This window comes from Eptesicus fuscus, chromosome 15 (genome assembly GCF_027574615.1).
Source record: "Eptesicus fuscus isolate TK198812 chromosome 15, DD_ASM_mEF_20220401, whole genome shotgun sequence".
In the NCBI taxonomy this organism is placed as follows: domain Eukaryota; kingdom Metazoa; phylum Chordata; class Mammalia; order Chiroptera; family Vespertilionidae; genus Eptesicus; species Eptesicus fuscus.
The window spans coordinates 281,875-302,203 of NC_072487.1; the positions used below are offsets into that span (position 1 = coordinate 281,875).

Sequence of the window (20,329 nt, forward strand, 5' to 3'; positions counted from 1 at the left end):
CAGTCAGTGTTCTCCAAAGAAACAAAACCAATAGTGTGTGTGGGGGGTGTGTGTAGACTGCCTTTAAGGAATTGACTCACATGAGTGGGGCTGGTGAGTGTGACATACGGAGGGAGGCCTGGGGCTGGCTGGGACTGCTGCAGCCCTGAAGCAGGATTCTTTCCTTGCCTGGAAACCTCCGATTTTTCTGCTAAGGCCTTCATCAGCTGATGGATGAGGCTCCCCGTATTGTTGAGGGTGCTACACCTTAAAGCCAGCTGTTGCAGATGTTAACCACATCTACAAAAAACCTTCCCAGGGCTGGTGCCATGTTGGGGCTCAGCCCGTCTGGTTTTCCGGATGACTTAATAAATTCATAATTGTTTAAAAAAAGAGCTCTCTATAGCTGCCATGTGGCCCGGCCAGTGTGCTGCGCGGGGAGACGGAGAAGCTGCTGAGCCGGAGAGCTCAGGGGCCGCGACCGCGTGAGGCGGTGAGTCTGGGGGCAGCGGGCGGCTGCTCAGGTAGCAGCGGTGGGGACGGAGATTGCTAACTGTGCAGGGAAGATGTCTTCACCAGCTGCGGTCCGGCTGCCTGCCGTATGAACTTGGCTGTAATGAATGGTCCTTGTCTGACGGCTGTGTGGCCACTGGCTTCTGCAGTAAGACTCATCCTTGTACACCCTCAACTTCTCATGCTTCTGTCTGCCCGCCGCTGAGAACTGACCCGTGTCTGTGAGCAGGTGGAGGAGGAATGTGGACCAAGTTCCCGCAGTCAGCACCGTGGGCAGGGTGGGAGAAGGCCCAGCCCTGGCGTCGTCGGGAAGAATTGAGAAGATACATGGAGTCAGAGCTGAGCAGGCTCCGGCGGCTCTGACGGCAAGCTGCTCATCGTTGCTCTCGGGGCTGTGTGAAAACCATGCTGGAGGGAGGGAGGACAGGGTCGGGGCCGCTAGGAGATGGTTTGTTTTCATTCAGGTAGCAGTGCTACAGGGATGGATAGAAGAGGTCATTTGGAGACAGTGGTCTGAACAGTGGTCTTGGGCAGTGGAGGGATGAAGGAAAAAGCTTTGGAGGGCTTCTAGCCAAGATGGGAGGTGTGTGTGGCCAGGTTTACAGAGGTCCTGTCTTATCTGTTGAGGTTTCTTTCCTCAGTTTCAGTTACCCATGGTCAATTGCAATCTGAAAATATTAGATGAAAAACTTCATAAGTAAACAATCATACGGCTTTTTGAATTTAAATTCTTTATTTTTGAAAGTATAAGTCTCCTCCCCTTCTCCCTCCCCGCCCCCCATTGACCTCTCCCTGGCCACTCGCACTACCCAGCACATGCCCTCACCGCCCCCCTACTGTCTGGTGTCCATTGGTTATGCTTATATGCCAATTCATAAGATGTTTTTTTAAAAATATATTTTATTGATTTTTTACAGAGAGGAAGAGAGAGGGATAGAGAATTAGAAACATCGATGAGAGAGAAACATTGATCAGCTGCCTTCTGCACACTCCCTACTGGGGATGTGCCCGCAACCAAGGTACATGCCCTTGACCGGAATTGAACCTGGGACCCTTGAGTCCGCAGGCCGACGCTCTATCCACTGAGCCAAACCGGTTCAGGCCGTTGTATGATTTTTAAAGAAGGCAAGTGTTAGGCCGATGACATGGGCTGTGAAAGAATTCACAACTGAGAGAAGAGAGGGGTGCAGGGAGGAAATTTCTTTTACTGTTCAAGGGAGGTAACGGCCAGATTCCATTAGGTGGCACAAGGCACCAAAGATAGAGTGGGTTGGTCTTTTATTAGGGTTTTAGAGAGTAAAGGGAGGTAGAAGGAGGGTTATGGAAAACGATAAAGAGGAGGGGCATTGGGTTGAAGTTCCCCAGTTCCTGCGGGTTGTCTGGAGAAGTTAGTTAGTTTGCTTTCCAGGAGATAGTCCCGCAGACACCCGAGCTCAGGGTGGTGTCTCGGCATCCTCCCAGGCCTGTGAGACAGGCTTAGAGCAAAGGTCCCAGAGAATCGGAAGGGGGAGGCTTGGGTGTGAGAGACTCTACTAAGAGACTCTGAGCATTGAAACCGCAGGGAGCGGGTGCTGGAGACAGCAGCATCCCTTACCACCCTCACCTGTGCTGCCGTCTGAATAGAGGCTTTTTGACTCCGGAGCCGCAGTCTCCACGTGCCGTCTCCAGGCGCTTCTCACGACGGGTGGAGTCACAGCAAAGAAAGAGGCCTTTCTGTCCTCACAGCAAGAACTGTTCAGATGACTTGATACGTTTTTTACAAAGAAATAAAACACTTAAATTCTTAACGTTTTAAATTACAGTATACTAAATAAATACTACTTTTACTTTTTTATTTTCCTAAACATTTATAACTGACAGTAAAGGTTTTCAGTGTTCTGACAAAATTTCTAAAGGTCCTAGAACAAATCACAATATTTCTGATTAATTGAAGTCACTTACACAATTGGAGCTCGTACAGTTAGTTTATAGCCCTGCACCACCATGCAAAGCAAGAACTGCCTGAGTTATTTGAATGGTGATGTGCTATTCAATTGTATGAATATGCCATAGTTTATTTACCCATTTTTCTATATAAATTGTTTTCCAAGTTCAAACCATTGAAGATAATTACTTAATAAATTGTAAAAAATAAATCTCTGTAATTTTTATTGTTTTCTAAAAACGGCATTGTGAAGGTGTAACCAGTGAGTGAGAGGTTTGGGCGTCTACAGTCCTCCATGTATGTAGCCACATTATCTGTCTCCGCCAGGCGCCGTGCTGCTTCCCACCCCACCCACCCCACCCAGCAGCGCGGAGCTCTGTGTTAGTTTTCAGATCATCAGCAGGCTGGGAGCTTGAAAATGATGTCTAGTCTTTTCTTTATTACAAGTAAGGGGTTGTTTTTACATATAGTTGCTGGCCACTTTTATGAAGTACCTTCAAGCTTTTTTGTTTATTTTTCTAATAAATATTATGTGATTCTTTATTTCCAAAGAATGTATTTTAGTAATCATTAAAAGATGAGGGGATTATCATAAAATAATTTAGTACCTGTTTATCTTAACAATTATGAAGGAAAAAAACAACTCAAACTTGATTCCACTTCTCAGGTTCCCAAAATCTTAACCTTTCAACCACTTTCTACAGCACTTTTTTGTTTTTATGGAATTGAAATATGTGGCCACATTGGTACATGCATAGCCATAAGAATTTGTATCAGTCAGTGTTCTCCAAAGAAACAAAACCAATAGTGTGTGTGGGGGGTGTGTGTAGACTGCCTTTAAGGAATTGACTCACATGAGTGGGGCTGGTGAGTGTGACATACGGAGGGAGGCCTGGGGCTGGCTGGGACTGCTGCAGCCCTGAAGCAGGATTCTTTCCTTGCCTGGAAACCTCCGATTTTTCTGCTAAGGCCTTCATCAGCTGATGGATGAGGCTCCCCGTATTGTTGAAGGTGCTACACCTTAAAGCCAGCTGTTGCAGATGTTAACCACATCTACAAAAAACCTTCCCAGGGCTGGTGCCATGTTGGGGCTCAGCCCGTCTGGTTTTCCGGATGACTTAATAAATTCATAATTGTTTAAAAAAAGAGCTCTCTATAGCTGCCATGTGGACTGGCCAGTGTGCTGCGCGGGGAGACGGAGAAGCTGCTGAGCCGGAGAGCTCAGGGGCCGCGACCGCGTGAGGCGGTGAGTCTGGGGGCAGCGGGCGGCTGCTCAGGTAGCAGCGGTGGGGACGGAGATTGCTAACTGTGCAGGGAAGATGTCTTCACCAGCTGCGGTCCGGCTGCCTGCCGTATGAACTTGGCTGTAATGAATGGTCCTTGTCTGACGGCTGTGTGGCCACTGGCTTCTGCAGTAAGAGTCATCCTTGTACACCCTCAACTTCTCATGCTTCTGTCTGCCCGCTGCTGAGAACTGACCCGTGTCTGTGAGCAGGTGGAGGAGGAACGTGGACCAAGTTTCCGCAGTCAGCACCGGGGGCAGGGTGGGAGAAGGCCCAGCCCTGGCGTCGTCGGGAAGAATTGAGAAGATACATGGAGTCAGAGCTGAGCAGGCTCCGGCGGCTCTGACGGCAAGCTGCTCATCGTTGCTCTCGGGGCTGTGTGAAAACCATGCTGGAGGGAGGGAGGACAGGGTCGGGGCCGCTAGGAGATGGTTTGTTTTCATTCAGGTAGCAGTGCTACAGGGATGGATAGAAGAGGTCATTTGTAGACAGTGGTCTGAACAGTGGTCTTGGGCAGTGGAGGGATGAAGGAAAAAGCTTTGGAGGGCTTCTAGCCAAGATGGGAGGTGTGTGTGGCCAGGTTTACAGAGGTCCTGTCTTATCTGTTGAGGTTTCTTTCCTCAGTTTCAGTTACCCATGGTCAATTGCAATCTGAAAATATTAGATGAAAAACTTCATAAGTAAACAATCATACGGCTTTTTGAATTTAAATTCTTTATTTTTGAAAGTATAAGTCTCCTCCCCTCCTCCCTCCCCGCCCCCCATTGACCTCTCCCTGGCCACTCGCACTACCCAGCACATGCCCTCACCGCCCCCCTACTGTCTGGTGTCCATTGGTTATGCTTATATGCCAATTCATAAGATGTTTTTTTAAAAATATATTTTATTGATTTTTTACAGAGAGGAAGGGAGAGGGATAGAGAGTTAGAAACATCGATGAGAGAGAAACATTGATCAGCTGCCTTCTGCACACTCCCTACTGGGGATGTGCCCGCAACCAAGGTACATGCCCTTGACCGGAATTGAACCTGGGACCCTTGAGTCTGCAGGCCGACGCTCTATCCACTGAGCCAAACTGGTTATGGCCCAATTCATAAGTTTTAAGTTGCACACCATTCTGAGTACCATGATGAACTCTGCGCAATCCCTCCTGGCACCTAAATCGTCCCTTTGTCCAGAGCATCCACACTGTACATACAGTGCAATAAGATATTTTGAGAAAGAGATCACAGTCACATAAGTTTTATTACAGTATATGTTATTATTTATTGTTGTCAGTCTCTTACTGGGTCTAATTTATAAATTAAACTTTATCATGGATATATGCGTATAGGAAAAAATATACCATATACAGGATTTGGTATTATCTGTGGTTTCAGGCATCCACTTGGGGGCTTAGAATGTATGCCCCTTAGATAAAGGGGGGACTGCTGTAAAGGGAGAGTGTGCATCTTAAATGTCCTAATAGAGAAGTCTATGTAGCTGTAAGCATGGAGCTCAAAAGAGACAGATTGGAAATCTGTTTGTAATGTGAAGTGAGCACTGTGCCACCAGCAGGGTCTGCGGATCAGACCTGTGGCCACCTCAGAGGACCCTGAGGTCAAAAAGGAAGTTATTATGAAAGTGCCAGCTAACAGAGTGACTGGCAAATAATTAGTGTGAGTTTCTTTACTTCTTTTGCTTATGTGTGGTGTTCCTGTTTCTTGCTTCTCCCTAGCCTAACCCCGTTGTCAAGTTGCGTTATCTTCTTCCTAAATTCAACAGGAAGATGGGTCTTTAGCTTTTCTTATGGATGTTTGGTATATGCATACTTGTTCTGTTTATCCCTGTTAGCTTACAAGTGGTTTGAGAGTAGCAGGTGTGTATTTGTTTGGGTGTCTTTATAGCATCAGTTAATTCACAGCTTTGTACATAATAGATATGCTGTGCATATTAAAATGAATTTATTAATGTTCATCTTAAGGGCCAACTGTGGGTATAAATGTATTTCATATCACCTTTTCAACTTGTCCCAGAAAACAAGCTCTTACCCCTCTCTTCCTTTTCTAACAGATTTAGAAATTTTGTTAGAATTTTTAAAAACGATCGTTTATATTTAATATTTCAAATTATTCTGTTTGGGGGCCAAAAAGTGAACTGCAGCATTTAGAAATTCATGGAGAAAATGAGTATCACAAGTACTATAATTCTGTAAGTGCTAGAATCACAAGTACTGTAAATGCATCGGAACTCTGACTGGGCTTCTGCTTTCTTCTCCAGGGCCTGCTCTCCTTCCTGAGCGCCCCGCTCATAGGCGCCCTGTCCGATGTGTGGGGGAGGAAGCCCTTCCTCCTGGGCACCGTCTTCTTTACCTGCTTCCCGATACCCCTGCTGACCGTCAGCCCGTGGTGAGTGCTCAGCCTTGCGTCATCCGGCTGTCTTGGGTCATGTATGAATAATACATCTGTGAGCCCTTCTTAACAATTTCAAAGCAGTTGTATCTGGTTTTTATTCGATCTCTTTGCTAATACTGAAAGCCAGTTTGGGCAGTTGCTATCTTGCCCATATTATAATGGGGAAATGAAGAGATTACATAATTCAGTCCGAGGTAAAGAAAGACAAGTAAAAGCTGTAGTTGCCATGATGTCAGTTACAGGATTTGGGTCTTGGGGGAAAGGGGGTCTGGGGGTCCCACTTGCTCCTGTGGCTCAGTTTCCTTTGGGAATGTAATTGTTTTGGTCAGCTCATTGATCTAGGGCCGTGGTCGGCAAACTGCGGCTTGCGAGCCATATGCAGCTCTTTGGCCCCTTGAGTGTGGCTCTTCCACAAAATACCACGGCCTGGGCGAGTCTATTTTGAAGAAGTGGCGTTAGAAGAAGTTTAAGTTTAAAAATTTTGGCTCTCCAAAGAAATTTCAATTGTTGTACTGTTGATATTTGGCTCTGTTGACTAATGAGTTTGCCGACCACTGGTCTAGAACACTGATCTGAACATAATTTATGTCAATAGTCAGGGGTCACTTTTGTGTATAATAAATTCAGACCAATAGCCTATTCTAAATCATAATATGAATTTTAAAATTTTTTTATTTATTGATTTTGAGAGAGAAAGAAAAACATGGATTTGTTGTTCCACTTATTCATTCCTTCTTTGGTTGATTCTTGTATGTGCCCTGAGAGGGGATCAAGCCCACAACCTTGCCATATCGGGACAATGCTCAAACCAACTGAGCTACCCAGCCAGGGCCATAATATGAATTTTAATTAGACCTCATTTTTTCCGTGATAAGCAGGGAGAGAATATTGAGCACATAAACAAGTCTATTTAGTTACCAAAGATGGGTTGGAATTTGCACCTGAGCTTATAACATCATTGTTTTCTTGGAGTCCAAAGAATGGTAATTTGGCCAGAATTCCTATTGCTGATCTCAGCAATGTGAAGGACATACCTTATGATGGAAGATTTTTGTTTTTAATTCAATTAGTAGATTTTCTTTTCTTTTTGTTCTTGTGTGAAAATATTATCATTTTATTATTTGATAGGGCTTTTATGTCAACACTAGAGGCCGATGCACAAAAATTTGTGCAAGAGTAGGCCTTCTTTCCCTGGCTGCCAGCACTGGCTTCCCTCTGGCACCCGGAACCTGGGCTGGCTTCCCTCCAGACTGCTTTGTCAGGAAGGACATGTGGTCTCATTAGCATATTACCCATTTATTACTATAGACTAGAGGCCCGTTGCACAAAATTCATGCATAGGGGGGTATCACTCAGCCCAGCCTGCACCCTCTCCAATCTGGGACCCCTCGAAGGATGTCCAACTACCCGTTTAGGCCTAATCCCCGTACGGCCTAACGGGCAGTCGGACATCCCTCTCCCAACTGCTCGCCTCCCTTCCTTTCTGATTGCCCCTAACCACTTCTGCCTGCTAGCCTAATTGCCCCTAACTGCCCTCCCCTGCAGGCCTGGTCACCCCTAACTGCCCTCCCCTGCAGGCCTGATCCCCTCAACTGCCCTCCCCTGCAGACCTGGTATCCCCACAACTTCTCTCCCCTGCAGGCCTGGGTCCCCCAAAACTGCCCTTCCCTGCAGTCCCAGTCGCCCCCAACTTCCCTCCTCTGCTGGCCTGGTCACCCCAACAGCCGTCCCCTGCAGGCTTGATTGCCCCCAACTGCCCTCCCTTGCAGGCCTGGTCCCTCCCAACTGCCCTCCTCTGCTGGCCATCTTGTGGTGGCCATCTTGTGTCCACATGGGGACAGGATCTTTGATGACATAGGGGCAGCCATCTTGTATGTTGGAGTGATGGTCAATCTGCATATTACTCTTTTATTAGGTAGGATAGAGGCCTGGTGCACGGATGAGGGCCAGCTTGTTTGCCCTAAAGGGTGTCCCAGATCAGGGTGAGGGTTCCCTTGGGGCGTGGGGTGGCCTGGGTGAGGGGCCTGTGGTGGTTTGCAGGCCGGCCACACCCCACAGTGACCCAAGCAGAGGCCCTGGTATCTGGGATTTATTTATCTTCTATAATTGAAACTTTGTAGCCTTGAGCAGAGGCCAAGGCAGGCCAGGGCTGCAGGAGCATGGCTTCCTCCATTGCCGGGGGCAACTCAAGCCTCCTGCTCTCTCCAGCTCCATGGCTGCCGCCATTTTTGTTGGGATTTATTTATCTTTTATAATTGAAACTTTGTAGCCTTGAGTGGAGGCCTAGGCCGGCCAGAGTGTGCGGAAAGCTTGGCTTCCTTCATTGCCAGGGAAATCCAAGCCTCCTGCTCGCTCTGTGGCCGCAGCCATCTTGGTTGCATTAATTTGCATACTTGCTCCTGATTGGCTTGTGGGTGTGATGGTTAATTTGCATATTACTCTTTTATTAGATAGGATTAGTAGCCTGGTGCACGAAATTCGTGCACTGGGAGGGGGGGGGGTTGTCCCTCAGCCTGGCTTGCGGATCAGGCCTAAACCAGCAGTCAAACATCCCACTCGCCATCTGGGACCACTGGCTCCTAACCGCTCACCTGCCTGATCGCCCCTAACCACTCTGCCTGCCAGCCTACTCACCCCCAAGTACCCCCCTGCTGGCCTTCTCGCCCCCAACTACCCCTCCCGCCAGCCTGCTCACCCCTAACTGCCCCCCCCACTGGCCTGCTCGCCCCCAACTGCCCTCCCCTCCTGGCCTGATCGCCCCTAACTGCCTCTGCCTCGGCCCCGCCACCATGGCTTTGTCTGGAAGGACGTCCAGAAGGTCTCTCAGAAGGTCTCCCGGTCTAGTTAGCATCTTACTCTTTTATTAGTATAGATTATCATCATGTTCTAAATTTGTAACCATACTGAAGCATTTTATTTCCTACCAGATGAAGAATTTAAAGAAACTACTTCTTGGTATTAAGCCTTTCCTTCCAAGAATGTCCTACTTTTCCAATGATTTAGAGCTTTTTTAATGTTCTCTGAATATCTTTAAAATGTTTTATAGATCTTTAAATGATTTTACCTCTTCTAGTTTTCTTGATACTGCTTTTGCTACTTGTATGAATAATGATAAATAGAAGTGATGATTATAGACTTACCTTCCTCATAAAGAAAACATTGTAATGTTTTATCATGAAGTGTTAAGCTAGCTTTTATAAGTTAGCTTTTAGATTGAAAAATACTAATTTCTATTTTATGCAGAGATTTTCTTAAAATTAAGATTGGATGCCAAATTTTATTAGATGCCTTTTTTTTTTGCATCAGTGGAGATCATTTCATTTTTCTCCTGGGATCTGTTACCATAATGAATTATATTAATATATTTTCTAATGTTGAAACATTATTATATCTGGAATAAACCCTATGTTTTGTCCTGTTTGCTAGTATTTTAACTAGTTGTTTTTTTTTAAGCATCTATGCATGTGATAAAAATGTTTGGTCTTAATTACATTTATATTTTTGTTACTCTTTCTGCTTTTGTGTAGCTCTCATGAAGTCATTTGCTAAATATGTCTTTTTCTTAACTAAAGCTAGGGAATTTAGAAAGTTTTTGTTTTTCTTATTTTAGCTTCCTTTAAAACTATAACTTTACTTAGTTTTTTAAAACTTTATTGATTTCAGAGAGGAAGGGAGAGGGAGAGAGAGATAGAAACATAAATGATGAGAGTCACTGATCAGCTGCCTACTGCACGCCCCACACTAGGGATTGAGCTTGCAACTCGGGCAAGTGCCCTATCTGGAATCGAACCCTGACTTCCTGGTTCATGGGTGGATGCTCAACCACTGAACCACACCGGCCAGGCTAACTATTTAAACTGCATGTACTGACTCCCTTTGAGCAGTGACGGAATTAGTGTGTTTCTACTTCTTTCCCTCCATGCGATTATAATTTTGTTAGTTGTCCTTTATATCTTATATGTGCATATAAATAAAATTTATTATTTTGTTTATAATCTACATGATATCTTTGTGGTTATGAAAATGTACATACACTACCTCTCTCCTGGGTAAACTGAAATATCTTTTTATAGGTGGTATTTTGCAATGATTTCTGTGTCTGGAGTCTTCTCAGTCACATTCTCTGTGATATTTGCCTATGTAGCTGATGTCACTCAGGAGCATGAGCGAAGTACTGCTTATGGATGGGTAAGATAATAGTTTGTTTGTTTTTAACCAGAGAAATAATTAACATCCTATTGAAAGGTCACTGAAAAGTGAGGTTTAAAATATGTAGTAAATATTGACATATAAAAGAAAATTTAAAGAATTGAAATTTAAAAAGAGACTTAAAAGTTAAAAATAGCCTGACCAGTGTGGCTCAGTGGTTGAGCATTGACCCAAGAGCCAGCAGGTCACGGTTCAATTCCCGGTCAGGGCACATGCCTGGGTTGTGGGCTGGATCCCATTTCGGGGGGTGCAGGAGGCAGCCGATCAGTGATGTTTCTCTTTCATCACTAATGTTTCTCTCTCTCCCTCTCCCTTCATTTAAAAAAAAAAAGTTAAAAATAGCAAGCTAGGAATTGCTATTAATCTATTCTCTGATTTTAAGGTTGGAATCTATGAGTTGTCAGTTGTAAAGTTTTTTAAAAGTTGACTTGTTTCTTGTTAGCTATTCTCTTGACAGATCATAAATAGGCAGATTAGAAGTCTCTGTGCACGCACCTGTTTTGAATTGGAGAGGTGTTAAAACCTCAGCCATGTTAATCCAACTGTTATTTGGTGTGTGGCTCAGGCATTTATTTGGGATCTGATATTGCAAAAAAGGACTACACATTCATTCAGCAAATAATGTTTGAATGCATTGCAAAGGTTGTAAGAGCCCTTTTCTTTTTGGATACTTGAATATTAGACAATCATTCCTGATTTTCCTAGGCCTGAGAATGGCAGTGCGGTTGTGCAGCGAAGAAAGATTGTAGATGACAGGCTGAATCTGTTGATACCATAGCATCTCGTCTCTGAGAGCTGCTCCGCTGTTCCAGGGGAAAGAGGGTGCGTGAGCATGTGGTCGGTGTGCGCACCCCTGGCATGTGTGGGTGTTGTTGGAGAGGGAGAATTGTTCCGTCTTAAACCTTCTGGGTTCTTTGACTGACCTAGTAATTAAATTGACATAAGACAGATTAACAGGAGAAAACGAATTTAATTTTATATGTACAAGAGCTCCACAAAGACATGAGCACCTCAGAGGCAGTCCGGCAGTTGAGGCTTCTATACTGTCCAGGGCTGAGGAGAAAGGGGGAGCGCTCTGGGCTTCAAAGGGGGAGGAAGACAATTCACAGGAAGAGCAAACGATCGTTAATCACATGTTTGTCCTGCCATGCAGGTAAGTTTTTCTGACATAAAAAGTTGTCTTTCGCCGAAACCGGTTTGGCTCCGTGGATAGAGCGTCGGTCTGCGGACTGGAAGGTCCCAGGTTCGATTCCGGTCAAGGGCATGTACCTTGGTTGCAGGCACATCCCCGGTAGGGGGTGTGCAGGAGGCAGCTGATCGATGTTTCTCTCTCATCGATGTTTCTCTAGCTCTCTATCCCTCTCCCTTCCTCTCTGTAAAAAATCAATAAAATATATTAAGAAAAAAAAGTTGTCTTTGGTAATAGCTCTCTTTCTGGTACCAGCTCCCTATGTAACATTTTTCAGGCTCCTGTGGGAGAAGTATAAAGCTTCTCCTGAGGCTTTCGGGTGTTAATTGCCTTCAGCTCAAAACAATCCACATGCCATAGTGGCACACTTTGGGGTGTTATTTCCACTCCCCCCAACATGCCCTGTGCTCCTCCTTCCACGTTCCTGTGTTTGAAATGTTTACGGTAAGAAGGTGGAAGAAGAAGAAGTATCTAGCTGGATTGTTGAATAATTTGAAGGGGGATTAAATGCCAGAAACCCAGGTTACTTCTCTTTTTCTTTAAATCCCACTTCCTGGGAGATAGCAAGTAAGGAGTCATTCAATGTTGACTCATTAAATGATTGATTGCAGGAATCAGTGATGGACTAGGTCAATTACTGCTCTCCCACTAAACACAATAGCAATTTTTACTTTGTTGACTTTAGACCTCAGTAGTTTAAAAAACTTCCCTTTCAACCCAACTTCCCATCTAGCTACTCCCTGCTCTCTCCTCCCTTTCTTTCCCCCCCTCTCCTGAATTTCTCCATGCCATGTCCTAAAACCAGGCATCTCCAGAGTCCTGCAGAGGAGGACAGAGGAAGCTGATGGGAAGGGTTCAAAATGGCTCTCAGAGGTTTGTCAGCGGGAAAATGTACAGGTGCCAAAGCCTCTTCCACACTTGTGCAGATTTTCTCTACATTGTAGGAAACACCTGTTGAGAAACTCATTTCTCTCCAATTTACTAGATTTCTGTTTCTTGCTTTCAGCAGAAAAATCAGTCACAAAGCTGTGGTGCTGAGCATTAGGGCTTTAAGGAGATTTCAGAGAGAAAGTTCTGGAACCAGTGACTTAGCTCCCCTCACTAGCTCAGTTCTTCGTCTGTAAAATAATGCTTGTTCACAGGGGTGTTAGAAGTCATGAGAGCAGTGCTCAGCAAAAGTATAAGATTGCTTCTCTAATAATGGAAGGAATAAGGTTGGGACAAGTAGGCAGTAGTGGAGGGAGAGATGACAGGAGGGAGTCCTGAGCACAGGATGCCCTACCTGACGCAGCTGTCAGGTGTAAGAGTGGGACCTGTCCCTCTGTCTGCTGTGCCTTCTACATCAGGTGTGAGGCTTTTGACTCCAAATGTGTGGACTTGTAAATAATAATGTTCCTTTCTTCCTCATTTGCAAGACTTAATAAAGTCTTATCAAGATTTCTGCCTTTACTAATTCCCAGTTTTTCCCATGGCAATTTACACATATTTAAATTATGGAAATACCAGAAAATGAGCGGAGCACTGCCTCGGAGCACCGCTGCAGGGGGCACTGCCTGGATGGGACAGGTGCCTCAGCTCAGAGTGGTTCAGAACGCACTAGTTAACAATGAGCATTCATCTCATAGTCAACATTTCTTTCCCCTCTACATCTCAAGTAGCTATTGTATCGCCTCCAAATTGAGGGGGTGGGGAGGTGCTTTTATTATTCACTCATTCATTTAATCTGATTGTTGAGAGTATTACATATGTCCACCTATTGCCCCACATTGTCCCCCTCCACCTGGCTCCTGCCTCACCCTGGTCCTTGACCACCCTATTGTCTGTGTTCCATAGGTAATGCATATCTATAAGAATAAAAGTGTAATATGCTAATTACACCAGACAACCTTCTGGATTCGGGGCTGCGAGGGAAGCCAGTGCCGGCAGCCGGGTGAAGAAATGCCTACTCTTGCATGAATTTCATGCATCGAGCCTCCAGTATGCATATAAGATCTTTTGTTAATCTCTTCCCACCTCCACCCCCCCCTTCTCTCTGAGATTTGTCACATGGGCTCTTCCTTGTAGGTAACTAGCGGCTTTTCTCTTGCTGCTTTTAAGATTGTCTCTAACCCTTGGCATTTTAATTATGATGTATCCTGGTGTGGGCCTCTTTGGGTTCCTCTTGTTTGGGACTCTTTGTGCTTCCTAGACTTGTAAATTTTTTCTTTCACCAGGTGGGGGAAATTTTCTGTCACTATTTTTTCAAATAGGTTTTCAATATCTTGCTCTCTCTATTCTCCTTCTGGTACCCCTATAATGTGAATGTCCCAGAGGCTCCTTACACTATCTTCATATTTTTTTATTCTTTTTCTTTTTGCTTTTTTAATTGGGTGTTTTTTGCTTCCTCATATTCTAAATCACTGATTTGATTCTCAGAATCCTCTATTGTTGAGTTCCTATATATTATATTTTGTTTCAGTTAGTGTATGCTTCATTTCTGATTGGTTCTTTTTCATATCCTTGACATTCTCACTAAAATCCTTGAAAGTCTCACTAAATCCCTTGACGTTCTCATCAAGTCCCTTGAAGCTCTCACTAAGATCCTTGAGTATCCTTATAATGATTGTTTTGTATTGTGTATCTGGTAGTTTTCTTGCTTCCATTTCATTTTTATCTTTTTCTGGAGATTTCTCCTGTTCTTTCATTCGGGAAATGTTTCTTTGTCTCCACATTGTGGCTGTTTCCCTGTGTTTGTTTCTATGTATTGGTAGAGCTTCTATGTCTCCTGGAACTGGTAGAGTGGCCATGTGTAGTAGGTGTCCTGTAGGGCCCAGTGGCTCAGCCTCCCCAGTCACCTGAGCTGGACACTCTAGGTGCACCCCTGTGTGAGCTATGTGCACAGTCTTATAGTTGAGCCTTGATTGCTATTAGCGTCATTGGAAGGAATTGACTTCCAGGCCAATTGGCTGTGAGGACCATCTGGGACTACAGTGAAGACACCCCTATGGATCAGGACTTGCTTCAGTGGGGCTTTGGTGCTCACTGAGTCTTCCCCTTGAGTGTGTCACTTGTGGATGTGTAGAGTTGTGATCTGGTGTGGCCTGAAGCTGCTCACTGGGTGCACTGGCTCTGGGGCCTCCCAGGAGGTGCAAAGTCAGCCACTGTCTGTGGCCACCTGGCAGGAGCTACAGAGGGATCTACAACTGCTATTTGCTATTTGTACCCAGGCAAGGCCCATCAAGGCAGGCTGGGTCTTGGTCCCTTTATTGATAGGTTTGGGGCACACTGATGCCAGCTGCAGCTTTTTTAAGAGATTTTTGCAAAGTCTGAAGCCTGAGCCAGGACAGGCCATTCATGTGGAGAAGCTGCTGCAAACAGCTTGGATGGGGCGGGGTCTCAGGAAATCCCCAGGGTGGAGCAAAGAGAGTGCTCCAGACTAATGGAAACTCAGATATGGCTGCCAGTCAGCTCTGTGACACAGGAGGTCCCAGCACAGGAGCAATGACCCCTGTGAGCACTCCCATCTAAGAGAAAGCTGCCCCCAAGTTCCTGCCAGACAATCCAGTTCCTCCTCCTATGTCCCTGGATCCCTCAAAGCTGCCACCCAGCGCTGGAGCTCAGAGGAAGTGGGACCATGTAAGTCTAGGCACCAGCTATTTAAGAGGAACTGCTGGATCTCCAGTAACCTTACTGTCACTTAGCCGCAACCCCTGCTGGATTTTACAGCCTGAAGTTCAGGGGACTTCTCTTCCTAGCACTGGAACTCTGGGCAGGGGGTCTGTTGTGGGGCTGGGACCCCTTGATCCACATGGGCGGCCGCCACAGAGATCTCCCTCCCAATAAAAAAAGCGGCACAAGTGGGTATCAGACCAGCCCATTCCGTGCCTCCCCCTCACCCCCTTCTACCAGCCTCAGTGTGCTTCTTTACTTCTGTAGTTGTAGGGCTTCCACTCAGTCTGATTTCAGGTGGTTCTGAATGATGGTCATTCTGTACTAGAGGCCCGGTGCACACAGTTCATGCAAGGGGCCTGGCCTTTGCAGCCCTGGCTGCCTCAAAACCCTGCGGCCCTGCCCCTGCCCACTGGTCTTCGCAAGGTGATTCCAATGTCTGGTCTAATTAGCATATTATCTCTTTTTTTATATATAGGATTTTAGTTGCAATTTTGATATGATTGTGGGAGGCTGCAAATACCAGCTTTTAGCTACGCCAGCATCTTGGTTCCGGGTGGTGTTCTTTGTATCTGAGTCTGTTTCTGTTTTGTATGTTCATTTGTATTGTTCTAGATTCCACATGTACATGAAATCATACGGTAATTGTCTTTCTTAGACTGACTTATTTCACATAGCATAATACCCTCTAGGTACATCTGTGCTATCACAAATGGTAAGATTTCATGTGTTTTTTCTTTTTTATGGCTGAGTAATATTCCGTTGCATATATGTACCACAACTTTTTTTTTGTATGTTTTTTATTGATTTCAGAGAGGAAGGGGGAGGGAGAGAGATAGAAACATCAATGATGAGAGAGAATCATCGATTGGCTGCCTCCTGCATGCCCCCTACTGGGGATTGAGCCTGCAACCCGGGCATGTGCCCTTGACTCGAATCGAACCCGGGACCCTTCAGTCTTCAGGCTAACACTCTAAATTTGTCAGTCTGTTCCATGTTTCCATGTCTTTTATTCTACTTAGAGACACGTGCAGTGACTGAGTGCTGTGTTTCTGGGGTAGGGACCACTTTCCCCCCAATGAGTGCCTGTCCTGTACCACCCCCAAAGAGGAGATCCACTAGCCCTGTTCTGTCCCCGGTTGCCATGCCCTATCGAGCTCACACCTTGTGGGCTACCACCAGCCTGGGCCTACACTACAGACTTCATTCAAACGACTCTGGAAGTCCAGGCAACCTTGGGGTGGTGGAGCAGCTGCCACGTGGAGGCTGGTCTCCGAGTACCTTGGGCCTTTTATTGATCTGCCCCAGGCTTGGAGTTTCTGAAGCCGAGCTTGTCTATTCCTACACACACCCAGACCCAGTGGAGGCAGTCACTAACTGTGGATTATATGGTAGCTCCACACAGGTAGTTCAGAGCCAGTTACAGGCAGCCTCTGACATCACCTGCACCAGAGTTCCTCCCAAAATGGACTCAGAACCAGCACAACCACAGGTGGGCTTCAGACCAAACCAGAGCACGACCAACCAACCACACAAGTGGCACATTCACAGGGAGCTCTCAGCAGTCGCCATTTTCTTCTAGGGCCAACTCTGATTCGAGGGGGAGGTCCCACCGGTGGCTCATACACTGGTCAGGTTTGATCCTTATAGTCAACCTGCTTGGGTGTTAGTCCACTCACAGATGGGCTGACCGCAGTCATGACGCCACTACAACAGGAGGGCTCACATAACCCACCCAAGAGACATTTCTGGAACACCGAGCTGAAGTGATCAGGAAGATCCTACTACTGAGCCCCACCACACCCCAGCTACATAAGACCAGCACACCAACATTGGGAAACATGGCAGGTATACCTCATACACAGAGGCAAGTACAAGAAGGCAGGCAAAATGGAGAGATAAAGAACCATGCCCCAAATGAAAGAAGAGGAGAAATCCTCAGAAAAAAGAACTAAATAAAATGGAGGCAAACAACCTACCAGAGATTAAAAACAACGGTTATATGTTTTTTGTTTTTTGTTGTTTTTTTTAATATATTTTATTGATTTTTTACAGAGAGGAAGGGAGAGGAATAGAAAGCTAGAAACATCGATGAGAGAGAAACATCGACCAGCTGCCTCCTGCACACCCCCCACCGGAGATGTGCCCGCAACCAAGGTACATGCCCTTGACCGGAATCGAACCTGGGACCCTTGTGTCCGCAGGCCGACGCTCTATCCACTGAGCCAAACCGGTTTTGGCAACAACAGTTATATGTTTACACTAGAGGCCTAGCGCACAAAATTTGTGTGCGGGTACAGTCCCTAGGCTTGGCCTGCGATCAGGGCCATCCTACCCAGCTGCCCACAGCCAACTCCACCCCCCACTGCCACCTACCCCCGGTTTCCTGTTCACCATGGGGTGATCGGTGCCTGATGGCCGGGGCAAGGGACCAAGAGGTGGTCAGTGTGCCTCATAGTGACTGGCCCAGCAGTTGTTCTGGTCATTCTACCATTAGTATCAATTTGCATATTACCCTTTTATTATATAGATTAAGGAATTTAGGGGAAGAATGGATGAACTCAATGAGAAGAATACAGTATTTCAAGATGGATGAACTCAATGAGAAGAATACACTAGAAGGAATCAATACCAGATTAGATGAAGCAGAGGATCGAATCAGCAATTTAGAGGAAAAGATAACAGAAAACACCCAAGCAGAACAACAAAAGGACGTCCAGAAGATGGCTGGTCAACCCAATCTAATTAGCATATTACTCTTTGAATACTATAGATAGATTATATAGGATAGGATTGCTTAAATGGGGTGGGGGGGAGCCTTTTTCATCAGAAGGAGATGCTCTTGGCAGACAAAAATACATAATCCCTATAGCTGGACTGATAGCCAGCCATATACACTATACTGCCAAACCGATCCTTAAAAAATTGAACCGCTTTCTTACATCTTACACCAAACTGCTATTGCCCTTAAAACCCTCCTCAGCTCCCACCTTAGGTTCTGCCTTCGCAGTTCACCCAGATTAGGTTCTGATTGGTCGGTTTCTATGCCAGTCAGCATCCAAAGCTCTGCCTCCTAGGCAGCCATTGGCTCCTTGCACTTCACCCAGATTTGGTTCTGATTGGTCAGTTTCTATGCCAGTCAGCATCAAAAGCTCCGCCTCTAGACAGCCATTAGCTCCTTGCACTTCACCCAGATTTTGTTCTGATTGGTTGGTTTCTATGCCAGTCAGCGTCTACGGGCCTATCAATGGGTCTGATCAGAGAGGCAGAGCTGATCAGCAGCCCCAGCGGAGACAGCCCGAGAGAAAGGCAAGTGCTGATCAACAGCTGCCAGAGAGACTACGGGTCAGACCCTGCCTCTCTCTTCAGGCCTCTCCTCAGACCTGAGGCGACCCAGCACTGGCTGCAGGACTGACTTCCAGTCAGCCAAGGCTTCGGTTGTTTTGGATGTTACTGACCCTGGGTTTTTCTATATTAGGATAGTACCGGGTCGTCCTAGCCGCAGCAGTGAGATAAGAGGGGGGAAATGCATCCAGCTTGGCAAGAAAAAAGTAAAACTGTCATTTGCAGATGCCATGATGCTGTATATGGAGAACCCTAAAGATTCCACCAGAAAAACTACTGAACTGATAAATAAATTTCGTAAAAGTAGTAGGATGCAAAATCAATATCCATAAATTGGTTGCATTTTTATACATCAACAAAGAAAGGAAAACAATCCCATTTACAATTGCATGAAAAAATAAAGTTCCTAGGAATAAGTTTAACCAAGGAGATAAAAGACCTGTATTTGGCCCTAACTGGTTTGGCTCAGTGGATAGAGCGTCAGCCTGCGGACTGAAAGGTCCCAGGTTCAGTTCTGGTCAAGGGCATGTGTCTTGGTTGTGAGCACATCCCCAGTAGGAGGTGTGCAGGAGGCAGCTGATAGATGTTTCTCTCTCATCGATGTTTCTAACTCTCTATCCCTCTTCCTCCTCTCTGTAAAAAATCAGTAAAAAATATTTTTTAAAAAGACCTGTATTTGTAAGATTATAAGATACTGAAAAAAAGAAATTGAGTAATATACAAATAAAGCATATACCATGCTGCAGATAGGAAGAATTAACATAATTAAAATGTCCATACCACCCAAAGCAATCTATAGATTCAAAACAACTATCAAAATACCAACAGCATACATCACAGAACTAGAACAAATAATCCAGAAATTTATCTGGAACCACAGAAGAGCCCAAATAACAACAACAACCTTGAGAAAGAGGAACAAAGCTGGAGGAATCACAATACCAGAGAAAACCAAAACACCATGGTACTAGCATAAAAACAGATACATGACCCAATGAAACAGATTAGAGAGCCCAGAAATAGACCCAGGTCTTTATGGTCAATTAATGTTCGACAAAGGAGACAAGAACATACAGTGGGGTAAAGACAGCCTAGTCCAGTGGTCGGCAAACTCATGAGTCAACAGAGCCAAATATCAACAGTACAACAATTGAAATTTCTTTTGAGAGCCACATTTTTTAAACTTAAACTTCTTCTAACACCACTTCTTCAAAATAGACTCGCCCAGGCCGTGGTATTTTGTGGAAGAGCCACACTCAAGGGGCCAAAGAGCCGCATGTGGCTCGTGAGCCACGGTTTGCCGACCACTGACCTAGTCAATAAATGGTGTTGGGAAAATTGGACAGATAATGTGCAAAAAAATGAAACTAGACCACATTACACCATATACAAGAATAAAACTCAAAATGGATTAAAGACTTAAATATAAGACTTGAAACAATAAAACTCCTAGAAGAAAATATATGCAGTAAAATGTTGGATATTTCTGTTAACACTTTTTCCTGACACCTTTTGGGTAAGGAAAACAAAAGAAAAAATAAACAGTTGAGACTGCGTCAAACTATCTCCTTTTCCCAAGCCACACAGTCTAGTCGCTGACTGGGGCTCCGAACAATGACTTTCAAGAGAGTAGAGGGTCCTTCAGAGTCACTGCTGGGTGCAACTAGACCCTCTGCTGGACCCACCCACTGCAGCCAACACTCCCCAGCAGTCAGAGCCCAGGGCCAGCCTCTCCGGCTGGGCTGCCCACCGGAGGGCGCTCCTTCACTGGGAGGGCGGGTCCCAGTCCCAGGTAGAGTCCCCCTCTTTCCTTCTGCCCCATGCTGTGCAGGCTCATCCAGTCTCT

At 45.6% G+C, this 20,329-nt stretch overlaps 1 protein-coding gene across 5 annotated transcripts in view; it reads left to right on the forward strand.

Moving 5' to 3' along the window:
- Window positions 1-20,329, forward strand: part of MFSD14B (major facilitator superfamily domain containing 14B) — an 84,585-nt gene that overhangs the window by 39,054 nt on the left and 25,202 nt on the right. For all 5 annotated transcript variants that reach the window (XM_054727764.1, XM_054727762.1, XM_054727763.1 and 2 more), the window contains 2 exons: window positions 5,959-6,086; window positions 10,166-10,280. In XM_054727764.1, coding sequence (XP_054583739.1) covers window positions 5,959-6,086; window positions 10,166-10,280 — 243 coding nt within the window. The remainder of the gene's footprint in view (window positions 1-5,958; window positions 6,087-10,165; window positions 10,281-20,329) is intronic.